The sequence below is a fragment of the Cricetulus griseus genome (assembly GCF_003668045.3).
Source record: "Cricetulus griseus strain 17A/GY chromosome 1 unlocalized genomic scaffold, alternate assembly CriGri-PICRH-1.0 chr1_1, whole genome shotgun sequence".
Classification (NCBI taxonomy): Eukaryota; Metazoa; Chordata; class Mammalia; order Rodentia; family Cricetidae; genus Cricetulus; species Cricetulus griseus.
In genome coordinates, this window is record NW_023276807.1 from 84,879,354 (window position 1) to 84,902,835 (window position 23,482).

A 23,482-nucleotide genomic window follows, 5' to 3' on the forward strand; every position below is an offset into this window, starting at 1 on the left:
CAATTTTGAACATAAACAAAGAGTTCTCAAGAAAGATATAAGAAATAAGTCTTGCCGTTTAAATATGTTTGAACTTGGAACAAAGCCAAGAGACACAGAAAGATGTCTGGAGAATTGCTCTCCAACAAGAACAAAACCTAAATTGTATACAAACATTTGTTTTAACCACCACACATACACATCTCTATTAGTGCAAAGTCAGACTGTGACCCCAGCCTTTGTCTGCTGGATCAAAGTAAAGAAAATACAACATTTCACTCTTACCAGGAATCCCACTCAGTAACTTCAGCTACTTTCCTAGTCTCCCTGTGCCTCAACTTTAGTAAGTTTTTAGGGAGTATTAAAGTAATGACTATCCAAACCAGAGAGACTCATGCAATCTTAGCATGTCCTAGTTTTTTTTTTTTTTTTTTTTTTTTTCCGAAGGCATTTAACCTGTTTCATTTCCCCTAGATAAAACTTCTCAGCAGCAGATTAAATAAAAGGATGTTTACAACTTAGGCTATCTCATTCAGTCTCTACTAACATACATTTCTCTTTTCTTAAAGCCCTGTATACCCTATTACTGAAAAAGAAACAGTGAATTTCATTGGGGTTGAAAGCATCCAAAACCAGAAACATGAAAAAGTTAGCATTCCCCAAGAGAAACATCTCACAGGACCAAACAGAAAAGTTTGAATATGATACTGATGACAGCAACAAGAGTCACGCTATCTCAGAATGCAACATAGAGGAAGAAATGTTCACATTCACAAAAGATGAGCTTCCTAGGGCAGAGGTTGCAAAAATACAGTAACTGCTTTACAGTCAAAGAGGCCAAAACCACAGTGAGGCTGTCACGCATACACTTTCAATAGTTCTTATTCATGTTTACAATTTTGAGCCCCTTAGCAAGAAGTTAGCTCATCAGTTTCCCCTAGAAACAAGAAAAACAAAATAGCAATGAAAGCAAAGAGCAAAGCCCTAAGTTCAAGTACACGTGACTTTACCCCAATATTTTTAGGATATGCTCATGCACATAGACTGCTACATTTAAGATGAAGAGCCTCTTGAAATATGCTAACACCATTCAGATAAAAAGGCAAGATTCAATTACAGATAATAACTCTTGCAATATATTAACATTCCTTAGCTTCCAAAAATATGATTTTCTAAAGGCCTCACTGCTGAGTAGAGTTCAAAGAACCACTTTATATATAGATAAAATTAATTATGGAGCACAAATGTCTGTGTAACAGTATACCTCCTCAAGCTTGACCAATCTGAGTCTCCTGGAATTTGGGACATTTGAACATCTGTCAATCAGCCTATTCTTGCACAGACAACAACTCACAGTTATTCTGGAAGGTAGTATTTGAAAACTAAACAACCAGTGACATTAAGTGTCTTCAGGAAAAAGTAAAGAGCAGGGGAACCAAGTCTAGATCTATGGCCACTTGTTATTCATCTAAGTAAGCTGATCTTATAGGCCTGAGGTTATTACTTCATGAATTGATAGCACTCCCTTATAAAGTTGTTCTGGTTAAAAAAAAACAAAAGAGGATATTATCAAAGTCTTTGAAAGTATTGCACAGCACTACAACAAGTACATTATTAGTAAAATCAACTTCATACAATCCTTCCTTTTTGTAAACAGAATTCAAAATTCTACTATAATAGAGAATACAGTAAGTGCACATATACAACTGAAAGAGAGAATTTTATCAGACTCTGGTATATACCATTCATCCTAAGAAATGGAACATGATTGATGTATTTGAACATCCCAGTTACCTGTTTTCATTCCAGAATATAACATTCATGCTATTTACCTGATTAAAATACTAGTAACCACGGCATTTATGAGTCTGTAATCTTCTATCCAGATTTTCATCTTCCTTCAATACTTCTCTATGAATATATGTTTGTCCTCCAACTTCTAGAATATTTTTCTCAGAGCAATATTTGACATTTTTATCAAACTGTGAAATAATCCCTAAGGTTAAAAGAACATTGACATGTATATAAAGTAGAAAAATGAACTACAGTGAAGTTAGTGACTGCCACATTGTATGCAAGGACAATGGACAAGTCTTTCTGTGAAATTATGAAAGGAAAGCAAGCCAACAACTGCCTCACAGCTGCATATCACATACACATAGTTCTACCTTCAGTTTAAACCAAAGGATTTGTTTAGGGTAGGAACAAAATTCAATTAACATTTTCATGTTGACTTTTCTACGTAGTTTTTGCTATCATATTAAAGGGTAGATGTATTACTGATGAGGTAAAGGCCCTAGATTAATATTCAGTATTTCCAAAAAAGGAAAATAATAACAAATTAAAGACTAATAAAATTTGCTTTTCTTTTAAAGAGAAAAGCTGTCAGAAAATGTTCATATTCTGGAGGAGTCTCATGAAAGACAGCTCTTTAAATATGTAGTCTGACACACACCCAGGCAGCTGACGGCATCACTCACCTGAGCAAGTGGTGGAAAAATCTCCTGGCATACTTGCTGATCTGGTCTCTGTATTCCAAAACAGTGGTATCCAGAAGTGGTCTTGCTGGAGCATAGAAAGTTCCAAGGCTTGCCTCAAGCTGTGCTGTGGAATTCAAACATAGGAGCATTAAAACAAGAGAAACTCTTTCAATTACAACACAATATTCCTGTTTGCAGTCAGTCAGGTTCTGCAAACTTGTATGAAATGTGAGCTTGTTGCAGGAAAGATGAAATTAAAATATGACAGCTGGTATAAAACCAAACCTGTGTATAAATTGTCACTTGAGACAAAGCTGACAATGACTCTAAGCAACAAAAAGCTGTCACAACTGAAGAAATCCATAATGAACTGACCTCTCACCACAAATGGGTTAATTAAAACAGTGACTCATCAAAGTAACTTGTTTTGAACTAGTATTTCCAGTAAAATCAATCTGCAGTGTGCTCAACATTATGTGTTCTCCTTAGCAGAAAGGAGAAAGCTAACTTTTTGAATAGGAAAATGAAATTAGCACAGTAGAAATGTTTTCTTAAAAAATACCAATAAGGGGCCAGTAAGACACCTCAGCAAGTAAAGACATTTGCTGTCAAGCCTGATGACCTGAGTTCAATCTCCAAGACCCATGTGGTAGAGGAAAGAAATGACTCCTACAAGATCTCTGACCTCCATACATTCACCACAGCTAATGTGCATGGGTGCATGTACACACACACACACACACACACACAGAGAGAGAGAGAGAGAGAGAGAGAGAGAGAGAGAGAGAGAGAGAGAGAGAGAGAGAGAGAGGAAACAGATATAAACATATACATAATATGTTAAATAATACAAATAAAAACTTGTATATTGGAGTAAGATATGTCTGTGATGCAATTTTAGGAGAACAATAAAAATCTGTATCTAGTGCCTAAAGCTGCCACATACAAGGTTCTGTGTTTTGTCCTTTCATGAAAGCAAACACCCTGGGATAGGAGAAAGCTGGAAAGATGTTTTTCATAAATGGGGGAGGCTCAAAGATAAGAGATTAGGGGATAAGGAGTGGCCTGTCTACTTAACAGTTTTACCAAGATATGCCAGTGGGTCTGTGCTTCTGCCCAGAAATACCTGGAAGTAATTACCATATGGAGAGAACATGAGTATGTATGAGTATACTACAGTTCACAGTTAGATTCCTCTGATATTTATGCTTCCAACAATGGATTGAATAAACAACTCATTATTTAACAAAACTCTCTTAGTTGTAGCCTATTTAGATTTCCAAGTAGTAAATACCCTGTCAAAGTAATTGCTATGGCTTGACTAAGCTTCAGTAATGTCTTTATTTTTTTCAGTCTCAAATATAGACAGTGAAATAGGATGCATTTTGAGGGTATTTTCTTTCAAAGCAGCAGTCAATTTAGATTAAAATTGAACATAGCACTGTTACTGTGAAAACAAGCCAGACTCTCTTGCTATTGCTTGTTTTCCTGACAGCATGTTCCGTACATCTGAAATGTTCAAGCCTACATGGAATACGTGTAACTCCCAGCACAGCTACGGATTCATTAGGCTGCCCAGCTTGATGTTTAAGGCAGAATGAAGATCTCAAAGACAGACACAACACGTCTAGAAATAACAGCACACTAGGTTTCACTAATAAAAGGACAATAAATTACCATGTCAAATTTGTTAGATTCAGATAAAATAAATCTCAACAGGGAATTCTGAATGTTTTAGAAATGTGTTTTGTAGTTACTTGAGAGGAAATGCTCATATCTACTTAGCATATACATACTCAGATAAACAAGGAAATGGTATAGATTTTGTTTTAATAGCCTAATATCATAAAAGCTTTTCATTTCTCTATCTCTCCAATACGATTCTATGCAAAAAAAAAAAATCCTTTGTTAGGATAGGAATCTAATAATGCCCATTTGTGTATTTCTTTATAATCTTTCTTACAACCCAGCAATTTAATAACACAAATTCACTAAGGTATTAGCAACTTCTCAGTGTCTTGAGTGAAACTCAATATTTTATCACCCCATATTCCTTCTTTAGCTATAAACTTGGGGCTTATTACACAGAGCATGTATATCACTATAGACTTTGGAGACTCTGCTCTTTTGTTTTTGTGTTACTTTTAAGTACATAATCAATCTTGAGAAGTGTATTGATATTAGACAAATAATTACTTGAGATAACTCTGTATGTAAGCAAAATTATAATAACTCTTTATCCCCTAAAATCTTTGGGTATACTTTTTATTTTTAACCTATATTTCTTGAGTATCAACAGTGAGCCTTGCACTGTGGTAGGCATTTTCTTCATAAACAAACACTGATGTTTCCATAGATGAGTTTGGACTACTTCCAAAAAATTCAGTTGATTCTTAAACACATATTACTAGGGGATTCTGGGAGTTAGGTAAAGGTCCATAATATAAACTTCCTAGAGATTCATGAGGTTACCAGTCAACTACAGAATTTTACCAGAAAAAAATATTATTTATTTTGGAAATGTAATAAAAATGAAGAAAGCCTATTAAAACACACTGAAAATACTAAGAAAGAAAATGGTCTCCAGTAAAAGACCTGCCCTAAATTTCTTACTCTGTATTATTTAGTAATACTGTTTAGTTGTAATTCCTAATGTTAATATTAGTAATACAAAGATATGAAATAAATGTACAAACCCTAGCTACTTTAGTATATTTTATATCTTATAAGGTAATAACAAGTCATAAATACATGCTAGAGAACCAGGAGATAAAAAAATCTGTTTTCATATCTTATATGTCATTTGTTCACTCAGTGTTTTCTACCTCAACAATAAACATCTTGGATTTCTATGGGCTAATTACTAAGAAAAGGTGCGGAAATCCAAGCAGGAGAAGGGAGATGTCCATCAAAAGCACATGTCCAGAGTATGGAAACAAGGAAGAGCAGCCTAGGCTACAGACAACTCTGACACACACAAAGGGGAGTGTAAGCAACTACAGTCTAGACAGAGAACTATGTGTGAAAAAATATATTGGTGTTTAATGTGAGAGAGGAATAAGACCTTGGTCCGGTGTCCATCATCAGTAGAAAAAAAAAAAAGCATAAATAAAATTTCTGATCAAATCTTGAAATCTGAGCATATTCCACACATGAGCTTGACTGTGTTGTATAACAATAACACTGTAAGTTTCAACACAAGCACTGGCAAAAAGGTGTCCTCTATGTTGACAAATACCACACAGGAAGTACTATTTGGGAATAATTCTTTGGTATTCTTTAAGTTTTAAAACAGCATTAATACTTTTGTCCTCCGTCTCCAATAACATAACTAACAAACATCCTAAAACTGACTCAAATGGATTTCAATGCACACTCAAAATCACGGATGCGATGTATTCAGGTCAGACCTTCTCTCTCTGGAGTGAGCCTTTGTCTAAGGAGATGGTTCACGATGGCGCTCATGCTGACAAAGCACTGCTGGCCCAGGGTGTCCCAGTTCATGCTGCTCAGGGTGTTTATTGCTTCATTCACCTCATCACAGTGGATGTACTGGAAGATGAGTTCTACCAGGCCCAGCTGTCCTCGAGTGAGGACACCTGTCACAAGACAAGTGAAACCAGGTGAATATTAAAGATATGAAGTAAAAACATAATAAATAAATAAATAAATAAATAAATAAATAAATAAATAAATACAAAGTAAAGTAATAAAGCCAAACACTTTTTACACAAAGGAAAAAATATACTGTAAAATCAGAGGCACATTGGTTAGCCCTTTCAAAAGGAAATAAATCCACTTCCAATCTTGAAAAAGCAGGAACATCAAAAAGCAAAAAAGGTTCAGGCAGTCATCTAGTTTTATTTTGAAAAGGCCAATGGCATTTGAAACTGACAGTTTTACATGTTAAATGACAAACACTGAGGCTTTTAAGCACTATTCTGTTTTGATTGTTTTGTTTTGTTTTTCATCTTTTAAAAATGAACTGGGAAGATGGCCCAGCTGATAAACTACTTGGTGTGTAAGCATCGGGACCCAAGTTCAAGCCTCCAGAAGCCAACATAAAAAATTAGGCACAGCAGTGTATGCCTGTGATCCCAGTTCTGAGGAAATGAAGCCAGGGCATCCTGAGAGCTTGCTGGCCAGACTAGTGGAATGGGAGAGATTCAAGTCCAGAGAGAGACCAGAAAGATGAAAAGCAAGTGAGAAAGTTCTGAATTGACTTCTGGCCTCCACAAACATAAGCATATGTAATTATACACACAAACATGTAAATATCCATATACACCAAAGGAAAAATATTAAATGCTAACTATAATTTTTTCTTCAGTGTTTTATTGATTTAGGTAAGACTATAAAAACTCAGCACAAATAATCATAAAACTAAATGAGAAAATGTCTGTGAAATTATTTTATAAGCTATAAAATAGTATAAAACATTACTGTAATTCTTTTTATTACTGTCATCAGAATTTAACTGGAATATTTATAGGTTTCATGATTCTCAAAATATATTAGTTCATGAGAAAGATGCTGAAAGTCTTCATTCTAACTCCAAGTTACATAAAAAGAAAAAAAAAAAAACTAATTTGTGCTGTATCTAACAAGACTCAACTTGATAGGGAATCTGGGGAATTGCCCTGAGTATCCTAAGCAGTAAAACTTTACTATTGCTTTTGAGTCGGTAGAATCAACAGATGTAACTACCCAAAGCCTCAAGAGCCTGCCTGTGTCAAGCACTGGAAGTCCTAGTCATAAATCAGGCAGCTCCTGGCAGTAGATATTGATGTGTAACAACTTTGCAGGAATTGAAAATAGTCTCTTTCTCCCAACCTCTATCAAAACATCAATTCTACTAGCAATAGGAGAAGAAAGGAAGCTGCTCTGAACAAATGCTATAGATGATCACAGTCAAATAGATCAAAATAAAGACAAATTTTTTAAATGGCGGTAGAGGAGACACAGGGCAAAAAAGCAAGAAATGAATGATAATAGGCTTTGCATCTGAAATTATGCAAACTAGAAAACAACAGGAAGACATTTTTAAAGGGCTTAAGATAAAAATAAAAATAACCTAGAATTCTAAACTCTTATAATAGAGGATTCAAAATTCATGAAGAAATAGAAAAGTCTTTAAAAATATCTAATAATAGAGTTTTGAATAATGCAACAAGAATGGACAGAACTGAATGGGGTGGAAGGACCTAAGTAGACAGCTGGATTCCAGTGTATCTTTCATGAATCAGAGACTATATAAACAGAAATTCTGGAAAAATACTTGAGAAAACACTATCAGTGAAAAATTTCTTTCTTCCTTCCTTTCTTTCTTCCTTCCTTCTTTCCTTCCTTCCTTTCTGTCTCTCTCTCTCCCACTCCCTCCCTCCACCCCCTCTCCTTCCCTCCCTTTTTTCTTTCTAAATACAGGTCATATGTAGTCCAGGTTAGCTTCAGACTATATAGCAGAGGATGATCTTGAACTTCTGACCCTTTGGCTTCTACCTCCCCTGTGCTAGGATTACAGGTATGCATAACCATTCCTATTCCAAATAAACTACAACCCTAACCTGACATTTGTAAGACATTTTATCCAACAACAGTGGAACATATATTCTTTTTTGAGGACACAGAGAACATGATCCAAGCTAAAGCATGTTCAGAGTAATTAAAACATCCTACAGTACATCTCAGAGATTTGAAATCATATGACTAGATTAGATTATCTAACATCAAAGGAATTAGATATAAAAACAGAGAGAGATTCCGGCCCCCACAGAGTGCAGAGAGTGCAGAGGTGAGCTGCTTTGGCCCCTGCCTTTGGCCCAACTTCCACCTGCCCAATCTGTGAAATCCTGCTCAGGGGTCTGCAGGCAGACTGAATCAGCCCCTGAGGACCCAGGGACCCTGACTCTGCTGAGATCACTGGGCTATTCTGGCCCCCACAGAGTGCAGAGGGGTCTGCAGACAGGTTGACTCCACCCCTGAGGACCAAGCAACCCAAGTCTGCTGACATCTCTGCACCAGTCCTGCTCTCACCCACCTGGAGGGCCAGTGCCTCAGACCTGCCTGCGCCTACCTTGAGACCCATCAGAGTATCAGAGCCAACTGCACCTACCTGAAGAGAACATTGGACCCATACACACCAGGAAAAGGAAGTGACACTACCTGTACCCACTGGAAGAAGACATGGAAAGACGACAATATAAGAACACATCCAACAACAGGAAAACCAGTATGTCATCACCAGACTCTAGGGACTCTACACCAGCAAGACATGAACATCCCAACACAGAAGAATCAGAAGAGCGCAACCTCAAAAACAACTTCATGCAGATGATAGAGAACCTAAGAGAGGAAATCAGAAAATCCTTCAGAGAAATGGAAGAAAACACGAACCAAAAGATGCAAGAAAGCAAGGAAAGCCAAAAAAAGCCAAGAAAATACAATTAAACAGCTGAAGGAAACAGTCCAGGACCTGAAAACTGAAATAGAGACAATAAAGAAAACACAAACTGAGGGAATGCTGGAAGTGGAAAAGCTGAGTAAACAATCAGGAACCACAGATGCAAGCATAACCAACAGAATACAAGAGATGGAATACAGAATCTCCGATGCTGAAGATAAACTAGAGGAAATAAATTCTTCAAGCAAAGAAAATCTTAAGTCCAACAAATCCTTAACACAAAATATCCAGGAAATATGGGACACCATGAAAAGGCCAAACCTAAGGATAATAGGCATAAAAGAAGGTGAAGAAACCCAACTTAAAGGTGCAGAAAACACATTCAACAAAATCATGGAAGAAAACTTTCCCAACCTAAAGAAAGACATGCCAATGAAAGTACAAGAAGCCTACAGAATGCCAAACAGAGTGGACCACAAAAGAAAGTCCCCTCGTCACATAATAATTAAAACACCAAATGTACAGAATAAAGAAGGAATATTAACAGCAGCAAAGGAAAGAGGTCAAATAACATATAAAGGCAAACCTATCAGAATTACACCAGATTTCTCCATGGAAACTTTGAAAGCCAGAAGGACGTGGATAGATATTCTACCAACTCTGAGAGAACATGGATGCCAGCCCAGATTACTATACCCAGCAAAGCTTTCAATCACTATAAATGGAGAAAACAAGATATTACATGACAAAGCCAGATTTAAACAATATGTAACCACTAATCCAGCCCTACAGAAAGTACTGGAAGGAAAACTCCAACCTAAGGAAATTAACTACACTCACATAATTATAGGCAATAGATAATCCCACATTACAAAAACCTAAAAGAAAAATCAGGGTAAATCCACATACAATACCACTACCAATAAAAACAAACAAGAATAAACACTCAATGGACCTCAATTTCCCTCAATATTAATGGTCTTTACTTGCCTATAAAAGACACAGGCTAACAGATTGGATACGAAGACAGAATCCATCCTTCTGCTGCATACAAGAAACACACCTCATATTCAAAGACAGACATTTCCTCAGAGTAAAGGGTTGGGATATGATATTCCAATCAAATGGACCTGAAAAAACGAGCTGGGGTAGCTATCCTAGTATCTAACAAGTTAGACTTCAAATTAAAATCAAAAGAGATGAAGGTCATTTCATATTCATCACAGGAAAAATCCATCAGGAAGAAGTCTCAATTCTAAACCTCTATGCCCCAAATATAAAGGAACCAACATTCATAAAAGAAACATTATTAAAACTCAAATCACAAATAAGACCACACACAGTTATAGTGGGAGACTTCAACGCCCCACTCTCACCACTGGACAGGACCACCAGACAGAAACTTAACAGACAGACAAAGGAACTAACAGAAGTTATGACCCAATTGGGATTAACAGACATCTATAGAACTTTGCATCCAAAACAAAAGGATATACCTTCATTTCAGTATCACATGGAACCTTCTCAAAAATCAACCACATACTTGGCAACACAGCAAACCTCAACAGGTCTGAAAAAATTAGAATAATCTCCTGTGTCTTATCAGACAACCATGCTTTAAAGTTAGAAATCAAAAACAACACAAATTGCAGAAAACCTACCAACTCATGAAAATTGAACAACATGAAACTGCACCATTCCTGGGTCAAGAAAGAAATTAAAGACTTCCTAGAATTCAATGAAAATGAAAACACAACATACCCAAACTTATGGGACACTTTGAAAGCAGTACTAAGAGGAAAGTTCATAGCTCTAAGTGCTTACATGAAGAAACTAGGGAATAGTCACACCAGAGAGATGACATCACAGCTGAAAGCTCTAGAACAAATGGAAGCAAATTCACCTCAGAGGAGTAGATGCCAGGAAAAAAAATCAAATTGAGGGCAGAAATCAATAAAGTCGAAACAAAGAAAACAATTCGAAGAATCAATGTAACAAAGATAGACAGACCTTTATCCAAACTAATCAAAAGGCAGAGAGAGAACATGTAAACTAACAAAATCAGAAATGAAAAGGGGGACATAACAACAGACACTGAAGAAATCCAGAGAATCTTCAGGTCATACTTTGAAAACCTGTACTCCACAAAATTGGAAAATTTAACGGAAATGGACAATTTCCTGGACAGATATCACTTACCAAAATTGAATCAAGAACATATAAGCAACTTAAACAGACCTATAATCTCTAAGGAACTAGAAGCAGTCATCAAAAGTCTCCCAATCAAAAAAAGCCCGGGGCCAGATGGCTTCAGTGCAGAATTCTACCAGAAATTCAAAGTACAGCTAATACCAATACTCCTCAAATTGTTCCACACAATAGAAGCAGAAGGGACATTGCCAAACTCTTTTTATGAGGCTACAATAACCTTAATACCCAAGCCAAACAAAGACACAACTAAGAAAGAGAACTACAGACCAATATCCCTCATTAACATTGATGCAAAAATACTCAATAAAATTCTGTAATTTTCCATCCATCATGACCAAGTAGGCTTCATCCCAGGAATGCAGGGATGGTTCAACATAGAAAAATTCATCAATGTAATCCACCTTATAAACAGACTGAGAAAGAAAAAACACATGATCATCTCACTAGATGCTGAAAAGGTCTTTGACAAAACCCAACACTGCTTCATGATAAACGAGATCAGGGATAACAGGAGCATACCTCAACATAATAAAAGCAATATACGCCAAGCCAACAGCCAACATCAAACTAAATGGAGAGAAACTCAATGCAATCCCTCTAAAATCAGGGACAAGACAAGGCTGTCCACTCTCTCCATACGTCTTCAATATTGTCCTTGAAGTTCTAGCTAGAGCAATAAGACAACAAAAGGAGATCAAGGGAATTCAAATCGGAAAGGAAGAAGTCAAACTCTCACTATTTGCAGATGATATGATAGTCTACATAAGCGACCCGAAAAACTCTACCAGGGAACTCCTACAGCTGATGAACACCTTCAGCAAAGTGACAAGGATACAAGATTAACTCAAAAGAATCTGTAGCCCTACTATAACTGATGACACACTGGTGGAGAAAGAAATCAGAGAAGCATCACCCTTTACAATTGCCACAAACAACATAAATACCTTGGGGTAACACTTACCAAAAAAGTGAAAGACCTGTACCATAAGAATTTTGAGTCTCTCAGAAATACATTAAAGAAGATACCTGAAAATGGAAAGATCTCCCATGCTCTTGGATAAGTAGGATCAACATAGTAAAACTGGCAATCTTGCCAAAAGCAATGTACATATTCAATGCAATCTCCATCAAAATCCCAGCACAATTCTTCACAGACCTTGAAAGAACATTCTCAACTTTATATGGAGAAACAAAAGACCCAGGATAGCCAAAACAATCCTGCACAATAAAGGAACTTCTGGAGGCATCACCATCCTGACTTCAAGCTCTATTACAGAGCTATAGTCCTGAAAACAGTTTGGTATTGGCATAAAAATAGACAGGTAGACCAATGGAATAGAATTGAAAACCCTGATATTAACCCACACACCTAAGAACACCTGATTTTTGACAAACAATCCAAATTTATACGATGGAACAAAGAGAACATTCAACAAATGGTGCTGGCATAACTGGATGCGGACATGTAGAAGACTGCACATAGACCCAAGTCTATCGCCATGTACAAAACTTAAGTCAAAATGGATCAGAGACCTAAACATAAATCCAGCCACACTGAACCTATTTGAAGACAAAGTGGGAAATACCCTTGAATTAATTGGTACAGGAGACCGCTTCCTGAACATAACACCAGTAGCACAGACACTGAGATCAACAATTAATAAATAGGACCTCCTGAAACTGAGAAGCTTCTGTAAGGCAAAGGACACAGTCAGCAAGACAAAATGACAACCCACAGACTGGGAAAAAGATATTCACCAACCCCACATCTGACAGAGGGCTGATTTCCAAAATATACAAAGAACTCAAGAAGCTATTCTCGAAAACACCAAACAATCCAATTAAAAAATGGGGTACAGAATTAAATAGACAATTCTCAATAGAGGAATCTAAAATGGCTGAAAAGACACATAAGAAAGTGCTCAACATCCTTAGCTATCAGGGAAATGCAAATCAAAACAACTCTGAGATACCATCTTACTCCTGACAGAATGGCCAAAATCAAAAACACCAATGACAGTTTATACTGGAGAGGATGTGGAGAAAGGGGAACACTTCTCCACTGCTGGTGGGAGTGCCAACTTGTACAGCCACTTTGGAAACCAGTATGGTGGTTGCTCAAGAAAATGGGAATTATTTTCAGCAATTCCATTCCTAGGCATATACCAAAAAGAAGCACATTTATACAACAAGGACATCTGTTCAACGATGTTCATAGCAGCACTATTTGTAATAGCCAGAAACTGGAAGCAGCCTAGATGTCCCTCAACTGAAGAATGGATAGAGAAAATGTGGTACATTTACACAATGGAAAACTACTCAGTGGGGGGAGAAAAAAAAAAACCAATGGAATGTTGAAATTCGCAGGCAAATGGATGGAACTAGAAGAAACCATTTTGAGCGAGATAACCCAGTCACTAAAAGACAAACATGGTTATGTACTCACTCATACGTGGATTTTAGACATAGAGTAAAGGATTACCAGCCTACAATCCACACTGCCAGAGAAGCTAGTAAACAAGGAGGACCCGAAGAGAGACATACATGGTCCCCTGGAGAAGGGGAAAGGGTCAAGATCCCCTGAGCAAATTGGGAGCCGGGGAAGAGGGGGTAAGGAGAAAGAAGAATGAGAAAGGGAGAAGAGGAGGGATGCAGAGGACATGAGGGAGCAGAAAGGTTGAGTCAGGGGAAGAATAGAAGATAACAAGAATGGAGATACCATAATAGAGGGAGACATTTTAGGTTTACAGACAAATCAGGCACTAGGGAAATGTCTGGAGATCTTCAAAGATGACACCAACAATCTAACAATCTAAGCAACAGAGGAGAGGCTACCTTAAATGCCCTCCCCTAATAATGAGATTGATGACTGACTTATATGCCACCGATAGCCCTAATCCAGCAACTGATGGAAGTAGAAGCAGATACCCACAACTAATCACTGAACTGAACTGGAATCCAGTTGCAGAGAAGGACCAGTGAAAAGCAAAGGGGTCCAGACCAGGCTGGTGAAACCCACAGAAACAGCTGACCTGTACATCAGGGAGCTCTTGGTCCCCAGACTGATAGCTGGGATACCAGCATGGGAGGGATCCAGATCTCAGGAACATGGGTTTCAGTGAGGAAACCTCGGAAATCTACAGGACCTCCTGTAGTAGTTCAGTACTTATCCCTAGTATAGGTGTGGGCTTTGGGAGCCCATTCCACATAGAGGAATACTCCCTGAGCCAAGACACATGGGGGTGGGCCTAGGCCCTATCCCAAAGGATACAATAGATTCTGATGACATCCTATGGAAGGCCCCACCATCCAGAGGGAGCAGAAGGGATATGTGATAGCTAGGGTTTTAGTTGGGGGCGGGTGGTAGGGGAGGACGGGAGGGAGAAGGGAACTGGGATTATCATGTAAAACAATCTTGTTTCTAATTCAAATAAAAAAAATCTGGGGAAAAAAACAGAGAGATACCTAGGAATCACCAAATACTAAAAAAAAGTCACCAATGTGAGATTTATAACTTGAGATTTAGCTACAAGGAATAGGGGAGATGGCTCAGTGGTTAAGAGCTCATACTGACTGTTCTTGCAGAGGACCTGAGTTCAGTTTCCACTACCTACAACACACAATTCACAATGACCTGTAACTCCAGCTCCAGGAGATCAAATACCCTCTTCTGGACTCTGTGTCCTACACCCACATGCTCACATACCCATACCTATACACACAATTAAAAATAAAACAAATTGTCAAAGTCCACTAGAAGTGGTTGCTAAGTTTTAAAATATAAAATATAAATAAATAAAAAGAAAGTAATAACAATAAAGGAAACATATGGCAGTAACCATAAGATGCTCAACTCTAAAAGTGATCAGGGAAATGATATTAACAGTATCATACATGCACTATATTAATGTCAAGTCCTAGTGAAGACGTGGAACAGCTGCTGCTCGAGTTGCTGTCAACACACTAACCTGCACAACCACTTTAGAAAACCATCTTTCTTTTAAAGTAGCACATGGCTCTGACAATGCCCATTTTGACATTTTTCCCAACAGCAGTGAAGATGTATCCCAATAAAGAGTTGTTCATAAAAGTACAGAGCATTTTTAGTGCTTTTGCCTAAACCTTGAAATAAACTAAATGTCCACCAACATGTGAAAGAATAATTAAGCACCATGGTGTAGCTACACAAAGGATGACTATAAAGTAACATGAAGAGAAACTGACTTATAGATAAATACCAATATGGAAGATTCTTACAGGTTAATACTGACTGTGAAAACATCTAGACACAAAAGTATTTACTCTATGGTCACATTTCTATGCAATTCTATAAAAAGCAAATCTAATCGGCAACAGGAGAAATCAAAGCACTGCTTATCAGCTTTGATGAAGGTGGGTCCATTACAAGGGACTTTAGGAAAATGTTTTGGAGCAATGGAAATGTTCTCTATCTTGTTTGTGGCAGCAATCATGGAATGCATATATTAAACTCGCCAACAAGCATTTTAAGTGGGTATATATTATTTATGCAGATTATACTTCAATAAACTTGATAAGAAAACCATCACATTTCTAAAGTGAAGGAAGCAGATGCTGTGTAGAATAAAAGTTCATTTCAAGTGAACTTGGAGATGTCAAGAGCCATTAAAGCTGATGAGACATCCAATATAATACCTATATTTCTTTTCTCTCCTTTTCAGAATTAATGGATTGCCTTATTATATTTCTTACATGTATATTACTGGGCTATATTTGTCTTTGCAACCCCATTGCCCTCCCTTACCTCCAGCCTTGCTGATCCCCCTTCCTCCTAAATAGCCCCTTCTGCTTTCATGTATATGAAAGAAAACATGCATACTCTATCTTCCCCTCCACTGCCCTCTCTTATCCTCTCTACTTTTTTGACACTTTCCTTTCCACTTGTATCTCTACTTTCATGTCTTTCCTCCCCTATTTCTTGAATATTCTATGTAACATATAAAAAAAAACATACTATTTGATATTTGATACTTTTTTTTTTTTTTTTTTGTTTTTCAAGACAGAGTTTCTCTGTGTAGCTTTGGAGCCTATCCTGGCACTCACTCTGGAGATCAGGCTGGCCTCAAACTCACAGAGATCCACCTGCCTCTGCCTCCCGAGTGCTGGGATTAAAGGCGTGCGCCACCAATGCCCAGCTTGATACATCTTATACAGCAATTTATTACCATTATGTGTTGAGTAAGTTATAATACTAAGATAACCCAGTTACTCAGCTATTAAATTATTAAACTCAATTATTAAAAATAATAGTTAATGAAAAGATTACAAAGTTTCTAAAAAACACACATACTTCTTGCTTTTGAGACAGACAGACAGACCAGGTGTTGGTGGCTCACGCCTTTAATGCCAGCAGAGGGATTAATTAAAGGGATTAATTCCTTTAATCAGGAGGCAGAGGCAGGCAGATCTCTGTGAGTTCGAGGCCAGCCTGGTCTCCAGAGAGAGTGCCAGGATAGGCTCCAAAGCTACACAGAGAAACCCTGTCTTGAAAAACGGAAAAAAAAAAAGAGAGAGAGAGAGAGTTAGAAACAGACAGACAGACAGACAGACAGACAGACAGACAGACAGACACACACACACACACACACACACACACACACACACACACACACACAAACACCCTGGAATTTTTAAAACTCAAAGAGAGAAAATATATTAACTTTAATTTATGTTATTGGGCACTGTAGGATCATTCATGTAGATAGACCATCATTACCACCACCAACACCATAGAAAATGAGTCAGAGAGCATATGCCTCAGTTAGGAAGCTACACTGGTATGGTATGGCTGGGGAGCCATAGCCTGAGAAGCAGACAGTATTAATCCACTACTGAGTATTACAAGCTGGATAATCCATGACCAAATTTATTCTGTTATAATGATCCCTCTTAAGTACTTTGGGAGTTAATCAGGGTAATAAATGGGAAGCAGAGGAGTACAGATGGAAGGCCTCTATTTGATGAGAATAAAATAGGGGAGGCTAGATGGAATACTATATATAGTACTTACAAGGTAGAATTGATTGGATTTACTCACTATCACCAGATATGAAAGAAGACTGTCAAGAAGGACAAAAAATTTTTGATTTGGAGGTCCCATCTAAATAATTATAACATCTACTAAGATGGAGAATATAGGAAGAAAGTGGGTTTGGGTGAAATGATAATGGTTGCAGACCTTCCCAGCAAACCAGGGAAAACGTACATGTGGAATCAGGAGCAATCATGATAGAATGTCAGAGACAGGACAGTGGCTGAGTCCATTTTCTGCTACTATAACTGACTATAAACATTATAAGTTTATTTAGCTTATAACATGGTAGAAGTGGAGACTGCATATACAGCAAACACACCCCTCAGTAACTGCATTAATGCATTTATGAGAGCAGATTCCTTGTGACTTAATCAGTTCTTGAAAACTTTACTTCTTTACACTGTTACAGTGGCAATTAAATATCACTGTGGCTTTCGGAGATGAAATTCAAACCATAGTGCACAGATGAATTACAAAGAATTCAACCTGAACAAAATGAGCTAAGAACTAAAAGTACACTCCTGAAGAACTCCATTTTATGAGTAGGCAGAAGACAAGTGGGAAAAAAAAAAAGCTGTGTTCAGAGTCATAAAAAATGTTCTTTGGATCATGGATGTAGTCAGCCAACATCAACAAAGGAAATGCATTTATCACAAAGGAAATCACCAGGGACCTTTCCATGAATAGTTCCAGAAAGTGCTGCAGACACAAACCACAGTTATGGCTCTGAGGAAGCAGTGAGAAGCAAAGATGTCAGGAAAGTCAGTGCTCACTGTCACATTAGTGACAGTGGCAATGGAAGAAGGTAGCGCACTTGTTCAGAAGCAAAAGAAACACACTGTCAATGAAGATTTGTTTCCTGTGAGGTGGCCTGGGCCTGTTTATGGACTGACGTACTAAGATTCATGGCATGTAGGAAGGATAGCAAAGTAAAGGTGTCACAGTGACAGTGGTGGCAAGACCAGCCTAGGGTTAGCACTAGCAGCCTGGTCCTTCATGGCACACACATAATTAGTGGAATGGGGGTGGGGGCTAACAGGTAAACTCAATGAAGTGCTAATTACCAGGAGAGAGCCTGTGTTAAGAGAAGAGCTGATAGAGTTAAAGCACTCAAAGAACAGAGAGGGCTGGATAGGCTGTGATGAGACTGGACAAGCTTTACAATCTCAGTATACAATGACCAGGTCCCCTCTCAAAACTAACCCCAGTCTACACACATGGAGACGTGGTATGAGCATAATGCCATAAGGTTTTCTGAACAGCACACTTACTGTTTATAGAATGCAGTGTTAGGAACATGACACTTCTGTTTCCCAAAGAAAACACTCACCTGGAAGTCTTCTTGTAGCAGAGATGCCCTTTACATACTTAACATTCTTGTGTAGCCATTGTAAACAATAAGAATGGAACATCTATCCTTAAGAATTTTCCTACAGCAGTATACTAACTGACCTGTTCTACAGTGTAACTCCAAAAATGTTAGCATATTGGCATCTGCCACTGCCACCGGTTACATGTGACAGCATTCTATTTTAAACCATGATCTATGATTTGTCTTTACAATTTAAAATTGTAAGCTACACCTTTCATATCAAGTTTTCCAAAGGCTTGCATAAGAAACGTCTGAAAAAGAGTCTCATAAAGCTCTCTCTCGGGAGAGCTGCACATGCAACTACCTGTTTACATATGCAGTAACTTGAATTATACATGAAAATGCCACATGGATGCCCAGAATCAGCTCTGTGTTAATTCAAGAAGTATATTAATTTTTGGATGTATTTAGTAGCAGATCATAAGAAAAATCTGTTCTTTAAAACTAGGTTTTCTTTTTTAAAAATGCTGGTTGGAATCTACTATTTCAAGTAATCTACTCCTCCCAGGGGAAAAATGATATAAATATTAATTTCATAATACATTAAAAATGGGACACAAAACTTTTTAAAAAATCCTTAGATATTCCAAATTTAGCTCTTTCAAAGAGCTAAACTGGAAGACTGCAGTTCCCCTGTCCTGTAGACTTAAATGAAAATACAATTTAAAAGATAAATGTCAGTTGCAAAAGTTATCACCTTTCTATCTGAATGCTTGACTTCTATTGGATAATTCTATTCCAAGAGACCTTCTTGGGAAAGAGGTGACAGCCAACTCATTGCCTAATTGATTTAGGAACAGTGCCCAGGGAGACAGTCCAATTAAGTTTACAAGCTGGCAATTAGCAGGAAGCCCTCTAAATCCCTACACTGAGAGCCTGTTTACCTTAGTAAGAAGGCAAATGTGCTAGAGACAGGAAGACAAAACTGTGCTTTTTGCAAAGCTGTTGTGAGGAAGCAAGGAAGAGTGGAAGCAACGCTAGGTATGCATGGGCACACAGCATTCTGTTGCCAGGTAGGTAACTGAGTAATTTAAAGGAGGAGAAGAGAAAGAGAAGATAGGGAAGGGACAGAGGGAGGGAGAAAAAGGGAGGGAAGGAGGGAGAGAGATGGAGGGAGTGAGGGAAGGACTGTATGTTTTAATAGACATGGAAAACATCAAACACTCACTTTGGTTTTTTATAGGAAGACATACAACTTTTAAAATGTAGCTGTGCAAAGTCTAACTTCATTATAAAAGAGATTCCAAACATTTTGAACAATTTTAACATTATGAACAGTCAGTTGCATTTCTACTATTAGAAAGAACACAGGCATCATTATATACTCTCTGTATCTCAGGTTAATCATGCCATTTTCACTGGACTTACTTCTTACATTCAATTTGGAGGCAAGTAGACCAGTGTGAAAACAGAAAAAGCAATTCCAGCTTGACAAATACCATGATGTCTCTAAAATCTAACTCCGCACCAACAGCAAATCCTGTAAGGTTTTCAAATGTATTTTCCATTTTTTTCAAGTACATAAAGTGCGTTAATTTAAAAAATGTTTTTGTAAACCTAAGTCCCTCAAAGAATGTTAAATTATACAAAACTACCTAAGCAGTTCTTGTTTTTTTAAGGGACCAACCCCTGTTTTGGCAGCCACGACAGGCTAACACTTGGTTTGCCTGACCTTGCCTTTTCAATAGGAGGTCAGATGCCTGCCTTGTGGCAAGGAACCAATCAGAAGTTAGCTAGCAGGGCTATGCTTTATGGCTCTGAGTGTGCTTTACCGACAAGTGCATAGCAGTGACGTACAGAGCATAGCAACCACCCTGGATGGTCCTATAGGCCACAACAACCAGTTGACCAATCAACACAGGATGGGGAGGGTATCCAAGCCTGGAAGTGCACCAATCCTAAGATTGTTCTTACCCCTAGACACTCCCCTTACACTGTCCTTTTAAGATCTCTGTCCCGTGGTTTCTCAGGGTCTTTCCCCGGCCATCTGCTTGTAGTGGAAGGATGAAAGGCCCAAGCTAATAGGACTAGCTCATTTAACAACTGCAATAAAAGTCTCATTGCTTTTGCATCAAAATGGGCCTCTTGGTGATTTTGGGGTTCAGAATTTGGCACAACACTTTCAGTACATATCTGGTAATCCATAGCTACAAAAGTCAGAATGGTATTTCACATTAAGGTTCCATAATAGAACCTTAAAAAGCTACATTATTTCTGACCTCCTATTGAAAAAAAAAATATATATATATATAAAACCTATATTACTTCATAATTTATGGAAACTAAGAAACCCCTTTAGATATTTCAATCCAAAAGGAAAAACAAAAACAAAAACAAAAAACTTACACAAAGATCTTTGATCTTTGGTGAATTTTAACTAAGTATCTTACTTAATTTCTTTTTAAACATTTGCTCTACACAATTTCAACCTGAACAGCAACAGACATGAATAATCTAAAATAATTTCTATAGAAAAGCATTATATTCTATAATGCAGGTTTTCACAATAAATTCAGTTAAGTTTTTAAATTTTTATCTAGCTATTCTGAAAATTACTTTAGAAAAAATTAGAAGTGAAAATTCATATTAAAAAATATTGTGTGTGTGGTATATGTGTTTATGTGTTCTTACATGAGTTTATGTGTACCATGTGTGTGCAGTGCTTGGGAAGGTCAGAAGATGGCATTAGATCCCCTGAAACTGGAGTTACAGATAGTTGTGAGCCACCATGTAGATGCTGGGAACTAGACCCAGGCCCTTTAAAAGAATAGTAAATACTTTTAACCCTTGAGCTATCCCTTCGGCTCAGAAAATCAACCATTATGTACAATTAGCACAATTTCTAAAGTCTCTAATATTTAATATTCCTTTGCTAGACAGAAAATCACCCACAAGGTTTTTCAAGGAACCTATATGCAATTATTGAAAGGTAGACATACTTATGATATGAAAAACAGAAAACCTTACCATCTGAAGAATAGTTTGATGCCTTGGTTATTGTCACCAACATAAACAAGAAGATACTTATGAGTCTACTTGACTTACCAAGTTTAAACAACAGCACACCCACAGGTCCTCTGTTGAACCTGAGGAAGAGGAGATCATAGATTTCTCCTCTTTCAGGCTTCTGGGAAACAACAGGAGGAGCTATCCACTGCATTTGTACAAGATTGCTTGAAACATCAAAGAATTTATTGAATTGCAAAGTCTTACTGGGTAAGCGATCTTCAGCCAAGAGCTGGATGTTAATAGGGGATAGAGCAATGTCAAAAATTTGCAGTTCCCCTTGGTTGCTGCCAACTAGCAGAATGGCACCACTTGGGTGGCAGCTTATTAATGAAGGCAGAAGTTCAGCTTGGGCCAAGAGAGTCACTCCACGATGAGCTTCATAGAGAATTACTGAAGAATCTTCACAGCCCACAATCAGTTTGTCTTCAGTAGGATTCCTGCAACAGCTGATGGCCTTCGATCTTAGTGGTATCCTAGTAACTGACATGCAATGGAGTTTGTTCCGGACACATTCATAGACACAGCTGTCAGCCATGGGCTCCTTGTCCACACTAATGGAGCACTCCACTGTGCACACATGGTAAGGCTGTTTGGTGCCAAAGTGAACATCCAGAGGATTTCCTTCTGTGCGAACACAACTCAGAACCTGCAAGAAATGTGCTAAGTACATTAAGTCAGACCTTGGTCTGCTTCAGCTGTCATGCACAGGACAGCTTTCTAATCCAGAGTCCACTGAAGACCAAAAACTGAAGCTTAGGTACCAGCAACAGCAGTAAACAGTAGTATGCAGAGAGCGTAAACATTTCAGCCCAGCTTCGGGAACTGAACTGAATCATATGGATTCAAACTTAACACAGACCCAGAAAATCACTTAAAGATGTATATGCCTCATATAAAAACTAGCAAAGTGGAATTTTATTAAAATAATCAGACTAGCAGAATATATTTACAAGTTAGAAAAATTTAGGGGACTTTAAAGGATTAAGTAATATTCTCCATTCCACCCACCACCCTTTCCAAATTTGAAATTATTAATAAATGATTGCCTGGGAAGACGAAGGGGAAAAAAAGCTTTCATGCTCTAATAAGTCTTACAGAACTATTTTGCTATCATAAAAATAAAAATATGGCAGATTGCTGTATAAATAAGTTCTCAATAGAATGAAATAATGTAATATGTTAGCTTTAAATGAGATAAGAAACTAAAAATTAATAAATGATACATGGTAAAACTTGTGAAAAACAATTTAAAAGCATTTTTAGTGTAGAAAAGAAAAAAATGCCTTTTACCTGCCCACAGAAACACCAAAGCAGAAAAAAGAAAACAGCCTATTTGCTATTCGCTTATTCATATGTAAACAGTAGGCCATAAAGAATGGTATTAAAAACTTTGCTTAAAACATAAGCCACTAAATGATGTAGAAACATTAAATAACATTTTTGATAAAAATTTTCAACTGTGCACCTGCAATATACATTGTATTAGTAACTTGCCCCATGTCGTTTGACCTCACTGAAATGCAGGCTTAGGAAGTGGGGTTGCACACTTGCTTTTAGATTTACAAATGATCTCAAGGTATCCTCCAAGGTCCCTTATCTGGGGAGAGGTTATCTTCTCCAATTCAACAGGAAGGGGACAACTGAGAACAGCTAGAGCGTAACTATTTCCAACAGGGGCCACTGTTGTTCATCCATGGTATGACAAGGAAGCTCCACCAGAGTCAGGTCAGACATGGAGACAAACCTTACTGCTTTCTGGTGGATATTCTGAGCACTCTGATGGTTTGATGATGTTTGACTCTCTCTTGCTATTTATTCCTTTACTTTAGTATATACTTAATAAGGGCACTTATTCAAAACTGAACCTATTGTTATCATAAATCATACTCCACCACCACCACCACCCAAAAAAAGGGGAAAAACGAAAGGATATATAGAATCTGATTATATTTGACTGA

The 23,482-nt window shown here is 37.6% G+C and overlaps 1 protein-coding gene across 6 annotated transcripts in view; it reads right to left on the reverse strand.

Moving 5' to 3' along the window:
- Wdpcp (WD repeat containing planar cell polarity effector) overlaps nucleotides 1-23,482 on the reverse strand; it is a 269,428-nt gene that overhangs the window by 106,230 nt on the left and 139,716 nt on the right. For all 6 annotated transcript variants that reach the window (XM_027388051.2, XM_027388053.2, XM_035452090.1 and 3 more), the window contains 3 exons: nucleotides 21,561-22,170; nucleotides 5,870-6,058; nucleotides 2,460-2,583 (listed from right to left, as the gene is read on the reverse strand). In XM_027388051.2, coding sequence (XP_027243852.1) covers nucleotides 2,460-2,583; nucleotides 5,870-6,058; nucleotides 21,561-22,170 — 923 coding nt within the window. The remainder of the gene's footprint in view (nucleotides 1-2,459; nucleotides 2,584-5,869; nucleotides 6,059-21,560; nucleotides 22,171-23,482) is intronic.